The sequence below is a fragment of the Fringilla coelebs genome, assembly GCF_963513975.1.
Source record: "Fringilla coelebs genome assembly, chromosome: 11".
In the NCBI taxonomy this organism is placed as follows: domain Eukaryota; kingdom Metazoa; phylum Chordata; class Aves; order Passeriformes; family Fringillidae; genus Fringilla; species Fringilla coelebs.
Window position 1 is genome coordinate 24,423,180 of NC_140037.1, and position 10,531 is coordinate 24,433,710.

The 10,531-nt window shown below is 38.4% G+C and overlaps 1 protein-coding gene across 1 annotated transcript; it reads right to left on the reverse strand.

The window, feature by feature from the left end:
* Positions 1 to 5,980: 5,980 nt before the first annotated feature.
* On the reverse strand, positions 5,981 to 10,422 carry BRS3 (bombesin receptor subtype 3; the record flags this gene model as incomplete). The annotated part of the gene is made up of 3 exons (XM_084212931.1): positions 5,981 to 6,388; positions 6,985 to 7,336; positions 9,992 to 10,422. 3 exons carry the CDS (start codon positions 10,420 to 10,422, stop codon positions 5,981 to 5,983), a joined length of 1,191 nt encoding a protein of 396 aa, XP_084069057.1.
* Positions 10,423 to 10,531: the final 109 nt, after the last annotated feature.

Here is a 10,531-nt window from a genome sequence, read left to right on the forward strand (position 1 = left end):
GGCACGGGAAGCGTACGCATGTCCTGCTAGAGGCAAAGGTAGAACCAAAAATAGAAAAATGAGATTGAAATTGCACTCTAAATGTCATGAACTCACATTGCTTCTCTCTGCCTTCTTGGCTGAGGGTGTCCAGCAGTTGTGTTCCCTTAGGAAGGGGTTGGTACGTCGTATTAGTGGGATGAAGCTTGGCTTTAAACACTCAGTTCCTTTTGCGTTGATGAAGTCTGCAATTACTACTCTGTCTGTGGATACTTAAACATTTTAAAACAGATTTCTGTTCTTTTAAAAGCCCTTCATCTAGTGCCATCTAGTGATTTTTACGGTGTAGCCCAGACAGCATTACTCGAGAACCGAATTTTAATTGCTGTTGTATTTTAAAGTATTTCTATTTAGAGGATGAAGCAGCACACTCTTCATGTTGTTTGCAAACCTTAACCTGGAGTTATAAAAGCCCGTGTATCAGTGCACGTTATAAATGAAAACTGAGCTGAACAGCCCCAGCAAAACCGGCAGTGGCTGGTTGCCAGCGGCAAAACAATCTTTGCATTCAGAAATAAAAGTAATAAACATAAGTTTTCTGGAAATCAGTATAGTAGGAACAAATATACAGACTGGAATGATAATGAAATCAAAGACGTGATTGTGAAGTCCTGCAGGGAGAGATGAACGTCAACTCTCTGCCTGGGCACTGGGCTGTCAGACAAAATTGTTGGATATAGAGTCCTAATAACCTTTGCTGTTGCACAAAGAACATCCAGCCTAGTTAATGACATCTTTGATGCTTCAAAAATTTTCTCTAGGCAGGTCTATTATGGTAGTTGTCCAAAGATTGCTTTGTGATCCTTTATAAACTTACCACCTAAGGGACATTTGTCTTCACTTTCAAACAGTTAGTGGATTTTGGAGTGGAGCATAAGAGGCTTGACATAAACTGTTGCTTGCTTATAAAATTTGGAACTGGGTATATGTTTGGAAATCAGATAATGATAGCCTTGAACTTGTAACATATAATTTAAGTTATAAAAGTATAATTAAATAATTAAGTTAATAATTATTTAATAATAAAATATAATTAATAATGAAGTTATTTATAATTAAATAATTAAATTAAATAATTGTTATAAAATATATAATTAAATAACAAATTACATTTAATTGATTAAATATAATTTAAGTCTTAAACTGCTTGCTTTATTTTTGTAGAGTTTTTAATGTTTATTACCTGAGTGTTTGCAGTGAGGTCTGTACAGCTTTCCCTGCCGTGCAGATCTGCCTACAGCAAGGCACTGGGTCAGTCCTGGGGAGCAGGAAACCCAAATTTATTCTCAGTCCAATGGGAGTGAGAAAGTGCTTCTATGCAACAGGGTTAATGCTATGCTCAATAAATCTGCTCTGCATAGTTTGATGTAGTTATGAGTTTCCCCACATGTCCTTTGCATAACAGAATGTTTGACAGCAGCTGCTGCGGCACAGCCTCCAGTGGTGTCACTGCCATCTGTTACCTCGTCCTTGGTAAAGACACAGTGAACAGTCCAGGGAGACAACTCAGCTGGAAACTCATCATTTTGTGGGCTCAATACGACGTTCCTGTCAATCTCACACTTGAAATTACATAGATCATGGGTGCACAAGCACTGCTGCTGCAAGCTGCATCTTCTGAAGAGGGTGCAAAGAGCTCAAGCGTTCCATAACTTGGATCAGTCCAAGCTATCAAGAAATGATGTTTTAAATTCTGGCAAAATGTCTCAAAGTAAATATTAAAAGGAAGCATTAGCATGATGATTCTGTATCTGTGACTGTATGATACAAGCCAATTTTGGCTCATCAGAGCTAATTGATGTTCTAAAGATACAACCTGAATGTTGTTCTAGAGGTACCACCTCCTAAAAATACAGATAAATTGGTTTTCCTGAAGTGTTTTGCTCCCTTCAATAGGGGAACCAGCAATTTGCTGGCTAATCCTTAATTACGTAGACACTATTTTCCTGAGCTGCTTTGTTATGTTAAGTCAAGGCAGTAACTAATGACTAAGTACAGACAGGCTACTCCCATTTGAGCTTTTCAGGGGTCTGGAGGCTGTAGCTGTTACAAAGATTACGGAGCATGATGAGGAGTCTTCATGGTAGGAAAAATTACAGAACCAGTACAGATGTACTAAAAATTCAATATCACGTTCCATGCATGGAATTTCCACATCACAGTTCACCTTGCACTGGGGGGACCATCTGTGGCAGAGCCAACAACTAAGTGCTGACTAAAACCCATATTACATTTTTAAAGTAACACAGGTTGAAACATGTAAGTGCTGTAGCTGGGTGTACCTTTGGGTTATTCTTTAACTGTAATATTCTCAGCAGAAACACAGGAGTGTCAACAGGCAGCCCATGTAAAATAAAACAATTTTTATGGGAACAGGAGCGGGAGCTTTAAAATGCCTATAATTGTGTAACTAACCTTTCTATCCCAGTCACTCTCACTTTAGACGTGTTTTGACATAGGTTTCTTAATTTTTGTGGACTTTGGGAGGGATTAACTAACTACTGATATTGAAACTGTTGCTAATGTGCACATGGAATGTGTACATCTAATTCATAAAACAAACTAAAAAAAAAAGTGCATCCTAGAAATTGTATTTACTTTCTCAGTATGACTTCATATGGACAGAACTTTTGAGGGAGTCAGCCTTTCAGTACTTTGTGCCTTTTTTCCTACCTATTCTTACACTGTGGACATAAATAGTGAACCCCTCATTATTCATGCCTTTTATTTGCTAGATAATACACAGTACTTATATAAATAGATGGTATTCCCGTACACTTTTAGTGAATTACACTTGTATTACTTAGGGGTGAAAGAATCTGGTTTTGGAACACTGAGAAAAGATTGCAAAGGAAGCAACCCTTTTCCCCTAAATCCAGTTATGGTAATGTGGAGACCTTTTATGCATAATGTTATTGTGGGGAGTAGATGTAATAAATATTATCAGATTGGTTAGATAAAAATATATGTCAACCCATATATCACTCTAATACATCATGCCATGAAGATTTGAATGTACAGAATTACCAATGCATAAAGTACACAGAATAATTAAATTGTGGCTTGAAATATTGCCAGTCTTTAAACAGAACATGTGCAGAATATAGCAAAAACATCAGTTTTGTAACAAGATATATTCACAGTAGAAAGACAATCCAGTTAGAGGAGGAGTTACACAAGCAAAAAGTACCTGCATGCATAGGAAGAGAAATGTGAATTAGGAAACTGGGTTTTAAGGGTTAGCCAAAGATTTTGCAGTGGGAAGTTTGTCTCTGACAGAGACAAACTGTGAAGTCCAGAAACACCTAGATCTGTTTCCCAAAGGCATTACAAAGCTAAAATAAAAAATGCTGTAAGCAACGGAATTGTTGGTGGGTATTTCCTTTGTTTAGAATTTCCTATAGTAAGATCCAGGAAGATAAATGTACGTTCATAAGTGTGTAGGCTTATCAACTTATTTCAGTCTCACCCTGCAGCTCCATGAAGGAAAGAGAGAAGAAGAAAACAGCAGTGCAACATGTTCATATTTGTACACAGCTCTCTTCCAGGCAATGTGTTACATTGAGACAAAGAGAGTAAAATAAGGTCTCTGGAGTCTGCTTTGCCATAAATTGTATTTCTGTACTATTGGATTTCCATTTATTTCAGTGATCCTATCCTGGTGTGCAATTAGTACAATAAAAGGAAGAATCCATTTGAAAAGCAATGCTTGTAGCCTTGCAGCTTGTAACATGAGGACCATAGTAGAACAAGGCCATATCTGATGGGATTAAAGTAGTCCGTCATTAACTGGTTTATGATGATGACAGAGGTTTTATTACAATTCCCCTGGGATTTAGATGGGATTAAACTAGCCCGTCATTAACTGGTTTATGATGATGACAGAGGTTTTACTGCAATTCCCCTGGGATTTATAGTTCAGCTTTTTTTTTTTTCTGATTAGTGCAGGCAACAGAGAGAGTCTGTAAATACATTTTCTCATTTTATAATCTACTTAGTTAACGATGCATGAATGGATGGATCTCCAGCCATATGTTGCTAAGGGGCTCTGTGCAGTTGAAGGGTGGCTATACCTTCAAGGGTTAGTTAAAACTGAAGCTTCTGTGACTGACAGAATTATTTTAGTTCATATGTTGCAACTTCTGTTCTATATTTTAACACAGATTCTTTATTTTAACAGATTCTTTCTTGGAATAGAAATCCCTTCGTTTAAACTATAGAAAATCTATTGTGTTTTCTATCACCAGCTTCCACAGAACAAAATTTTGGTTCGGGGAACATAAAATTCATAAAATTAAGTGTCACTCAAATATTTTGTAACATGGGGTAGGAAGACTTGCCTTCTGTACTTCCTGATGGGAAGGCAGTCCCTGCCAGCAGTGCTGTTGAGCATGGACAGGCTTTCCTGATTTGCCTCTGCAAGCCCAGTCATAAAATCAGTGGATTTGAGATTAGAAAGCCTATGGCATCAAGACAGCCTATCTTAATGTTAAAAAGAGATACAACTTGAAGAATAAAAAATTAGTATAGTAGAAAAAATCCAGCCCTCCCAGTATGCTTGAAGATGTGTAGGCCACTTAGATACAATCACATACACTACAGCAGGAGTGGATCTGTGCAGGTAAAGGGTCAGTCTGACTCTCCACACTGTACATTTTTCACTTTAAACTCACTCTAGTCTGGTTTGCTGGATTGGACACACAGTTCCATCTTAGAGAAATCCAGGTTGTGCACTCAAGACCACTTTGGGATATAAAGTAAGGCAGGAGGGGATGTTTGAGCACTTCAGAAGTGCACCGTAAATCCCAAATAGAACTCTTGATACAGATCCACCCCCATTTATTGATATTAAATCACTGTAACAATAAAAAACTCTGCACTATCAAGATCTTTTACCCATATATCACAAAGAATTTTACAAGTGCAGCTAAAGGTGATTATAACTTTCTCAGAGCAATTATCATCTTAGACAGCATGAATTCTAACATCATTATAGTGGAAGGATTTTGTACCACCAGGGTTTCATGCCTCTTCAAAGTTTCTGGCAATGCAGCTCCTCTATGCACTGACCATCCCTGGTCCTTACAACACTCATCTGACTCCTCTTCCCCAGATCCCACCACTCCACTCTTTTATAGGATGTGTTCTTATTGGCTACGGGTGTGGCCTGTTAAGATCAGTCCTGCTTCTAATCTTTAGTAATTGGTCCAGCTGCAACTCATTGGGTGATAAGATTGCCTTCTATACCACCTTCATTTATCCGTACTGTATCCCCCTACAACCTGCTCGTTCCCCTGACTTCTTAGGAACATCCATCTCACTACAAAGCAGTCAGCTCTTACCCAGAATTTCTATGTAACTGACAGAGCAACAGCTACTGTGGATCTGGCCCATATTGCTTTTTCTTTTTTTACTTTACAGTGCTACAAACCTTAGCCTTCTTTCATTTTAGCATTCTTTCTCATGTGTTGACCCATTTTTAACATTCAGGACAAGAAAATAAATAAATCAAAAATGGGCCTGGTTGATCGTGTTACGACCAAGTGGCTTTGCTTGCTTGCTGTGGATGCAAGTAGTTGTCAGAGGGAGCTCTCAGTCATGACTCAAAAAGCAAGTCACCAAGAACAAAACTATCCTTACAGCCAATTCTTGCACCGACTCTGCTAAGTCCCCTACTACCCAGTCCAGGAATTCCAGCTAGGAATCTGTGTTCATGCCTGGGAACATGAGTAATCCCTTTGAGTTTATGCTGGAAAGTTCAGCTGTTGCATCTTCTTCCCCCATACAATTTGATTTCTTTACTCTATATTTTGAAAAATGAGGAACTCCTGGTGAACACACTTTCACAGATAGGGCAAGCCATGGCACCTCTTTCCAGAATACCAGTAGCAGTGACTTGATAGCAATGACTCAGTTTCTGCCCTTCTTCTTCCCACATGGACTAAACACTTTCCTCTTCTTTCGTGATGCTATAATCTGTTAGCAGTGTAACACTAATTTCTGAGCCACGCATGCTGCCTGTGACTGACAGGGCTCTGGTAGGAGAACTGCTCTGGGGAGCACTGTGAGGCTTTGCACAGAATGCTGCCTTGCAGCATGAGACTTGCTTTTTAAAATGTTGCCGAAAACTTTTACTCAGCCAATAAAGAGCAAAAGGGTTGACGCAGGAATTGCTGAAGGCCAAGGCGCGGGAAAAAATAGTTGCTATCAGATGAAAGGTGGAAGCATTGACAGAAGTGTGGTATGTGAAAGAGCGGTACAGGTAGAGGATGTGGTTGGGCAGCCAGCAGAAGGCAAACAGAGCCACAAGCACCAGCACTGTCTTTGCAACTCTCTTGCGGGATTCAATCTACGAGAAAGAAATGCATAGCTGGTAGTAATAGCAATTAGTAAAATGTTTGTGTTGTTGGTGCTGATTTGTAAAGCAGTGTAAAAGTTTAAATGCTTGAATAACCAAAAGAGCAAAAAGTAAAAATAAAATGAACAAACAAATAAAACCCCAAACCAGAAGACCTAAACCAGAAAATAAATCTATTTCATATTTTTTTAACAAAGCATTCCCAGTGAAGAGCACATTTCTTTTCCATTATACATCATATGATACTCTCATCTAGACTCAGACTTAAAAATACAGTAATTAATGGGTCAGCTCACATGGATGAGGTCCCAGTGTTTAAAATTCAGTGTTTTAACTCTTGAGTTTACAGGGTCACGATAAAGCACAACAGACCCATTTCTCTTTAGGAAAAAGTGGACACTCACAAATGATGAGTCATGAGCATGTGCCTAAGTGCACAGATGAGTTTGGATTCAAATTTGGTACAGGCTAAGTTTGGGGAGCTTTTTACTCCATTATGAGGTAAAGTTCTGTTCTTAAGAATTAGTATTCAATCAACACAATAGACTTTGTAAAACTGGAGAATGTAGTGCTTGATCAGAGCTTACCTGCTTACGGGCATGAGAGTGTTCTTCTGCTGGCATGCTGGATGTACTTTTATATAAAGTTCTGGCGATAAGAAAGTAGTAGACAGAAATGACAGCTAAGGGCACAATATAGAACACTAAGAAGCAAACCAGGGAGTGAGCTTCCTGCAGAATCTTCTCAGATACAGGATAGGGGGCACATGCCTCAAAAGTTACATTTTTCTCAGGATTGCTGAAAGAATATAAATCTGAAAAAACAGCCTCTGGGATAGCAAATATCATGGAGACAATCCAAACACAGCCCGCTTTACAGCAGGTCTTCAGGAGCGCATCTGAAGTCTGCAGTTCCAAGGGTTTAACAATGGCTCTGTACCTAAAATGACCAACATCGCTGTCAGAATAAACACAGAAACAATGTGAGCACACTGCAAAATTCTTAAGGCTAAAGCCATTACTGTTCTTGCTAAACAAAGGGTGCTGGAATTCTCTTGGAAATGAAAGCAGACACTAGCTCTTTGGAATTAAAATCAAAATGTAACAATTAATTTCAGGCATGTATTTTAACGAATTGACAGGCAAGAGTTGCCATTAAAACATTCCTATGTAAAGATGACTTCTAAAGTGTGGATTGGGATCACTAAGGGCAATCATCACTTCTAATTTTATGACACTGCCTTGAAAGATAAATGAGGGAATTTGTATGCAACATTGATGATGGTATGAAACAGGTTAACTATTTTATAAATAGATGAAACCAAGCATGTTTGCCCCTCCTTTCTTCTGTCTTCCTAAGACCCCTGCTGAGTGAAGTGATCTGATTCAAAATAATGCTCCAGGATTCATTCTTATTTATAAAGCAGGAGAGGGCACTGCGGTTGATTCATGCCTGTGATTCTGCAGCATTAGGATTGAGTCAGGCGTACAAGAAGAATCTGGATTAATCTATAGATGTGTGATAATCTGCGTGGAAGTGGGACATAGACCAATTTCCATGAAGGCGGATGAAGCACAGGAAACAATATACCCTGCTCCTAAAGGACCAGGGAGTCTTGATAATGCAGAAAGAAGCAACCCCTCCAGGGGAGCACAAGGCTGGCATGAAAAGAAAGGTGGTGAAAAAGGACCCAGAGGATAAGAAAGCTTAGTTGTATCATTTTGCACAAGATGAAGATCTGGTCTTTTTCTCCTCTAGGCAAATTTAAATAGAAAGCTGAAAGCTGGCTTGCTATTTATCAAATAAATACCATTGTTATTCACTTTAAGCTCTTCTTTAAGCATATTGGAACACAATAGTCTGGCATTAAGCCTGTGACTGATCTGGGCTTGCTCTGTAAGTTTACGATGTAGTTACTCTGTGAGAATGTAGTGCAGAGTATTTGTATAACAGCTACCATGAAGAATTAAATACAGAAGCAAGCGTCTAAACCATAGAATCAGAGGAGAGTCAGGGTTGGAAGGAATCTTTAAAGGTCATCTAGTCATGGTGAATTCTGAATTGACATCCTGCAGGACCAAGACCTTGGAGCTACAATAATGTTCAACATAAACATTAGTTTATCTTCAGCAGTAATTAAAAAACCCTAAAATAAACCCAAACTAAAACAACAACAAAAAAGCAAAATGTTAGGTAGTATTAGGAAAAAAATGTAGAACAAAAGAGACAATTGTGCAATTACCTGTATCCCTGATTCATGCAACTTTTTATTATCGTGTATTGCTCTGCACACCTTAACTAGAAGAAAAACAACCTAAGAATGGATTACGACATGAATAGATTGGAGACATGAATAGGGATCACTCTCTCTTCCAACACAAGTGCCAGCACCATCAAATGAAGCCATGTGCAGCGCAGAGAAAAAAGGAGTTACTTTGTACAGGCAGTGAAAGTCATTGCTAAGCAAGTTCAAGAAAAAGCTGAACAAGTATCCAAAAGAGAAATCCTTTGAGGTTATTAAATAGGTGAACAACATCTGTTCAGTGTCATCTGAAGGCATAGGGTAAAAAATGTAGTTGGATAGAGGTTTTTTATTCTTCCTACATGTCTTTTCATGTCCTTATAATATGGAGGCTAGTACTGGTCTACATGGATCCTTGATTTGACCCTATGCGGTCATTCCTGTGCTGGCTGTTTATTTTGGAGCACAGTAACAGTTCCACTAGTAAAATTCTGGACACATGATTGTATTACATACAATCCACAATTGCTGGCAGACAAGATGATCTTTTTTCTCTCTCAATACTAAATTTCATTTTTTGTTTTTCTGCTCCTCATCACTCCTGCTGATTGAACTGAAATCTCCTCTTGGTTTTGTTCATTCAAGAAAGAAGTACACAGAAAACAGATTCAGCACTTCCTGACAGCAGTCAGAACACTGATTCCTCCTAGCAATGCTGTCATTACAACCTGAGTTTAATGTCACGACCCCTGGGCTAATATTTTTCTCTAAAAGACAGAAGAACTACAAGAGAAAAAAAATTATATATATTTATATATGCACTTCTCAAGGTGAAAATTACATTAGTCATCAAATCATGAGAGTCATTCCTTTGTCTCCCAGTCTGTTCTCTGTTTTCTTTTGGCTTTTTATCCCATGTCAGTCTTTTATGTTCTAGGATTTTAAAGCATCCCTGAGTGCATAGGTTAAAGAATTTTCACTCATAATCAGTTTTATTTTTTATCTTCCTTGACTACTTCACTGTACCACTAGATAGCACCAATATACTGTCTTTTTCCCAACTTAAGGCATTTCCTTTTTCTGTGCAATTGAAAAAAAACCCTTGTACTTTACCTCAAACTAATAAAAGGTCAGAAGAGTTAAAGAGTTTTCCTCACCTCACTCCCATAAAAACAAGTGCTACAATTTTACTAACATGCATTTTAAAATTACATGGGAGGCTGGTAGTTTAGGATTTTTAGTCTATTACAATGTGCTATTTAAGACTGTGAAAAATTATAATATCTGCTATTTTATTAATTTCTAATTTCAAACCTGTAGCATCTCCTGGCAAATCAGTTGCACAGACCCACCTGTCAGCGCTGAGAACAGTCAGGGTAAACACTGATACTCCAACTGATGTTAACTGGATAAAAGACAGCAGCTTGCACCCAATTCTTCCGAAGAGCCAGGTATCCACAATGTAGCGTGTTGCATCTATAGGCACACACGTTAACAAAAGCAGCAGGTCTCCGAATGCCAGGCTGGTGATGAAGATGTTGGGAACTGTCTGCATTGATTTAATCTTGAAAAAAACTTTGATGAGTATTGCATTTCCAAGGAGACCCACTGAAATGATGACAGCATATGTAACATAAATTGCGCACAATATTTCTAATCCTGGAAAGGAGTCTTCAGTCCATTTTTCATTTGTACTTTCATTATCAGAGCTTGATTTCAGTTCTGTACCATCCACAGATGCACACAAACTCTGATTAGCTGATTGCAAGTATAATTGAGACATTTCTTTAACTGTTTCTTCTCCCCAGGCTGGACTTCAATTGATAAAACAAATGTTTAATATTTAGCTTGCAGCATGTCAGCAGGGTCAATGCAAAGGTAAAGGTTTGTGT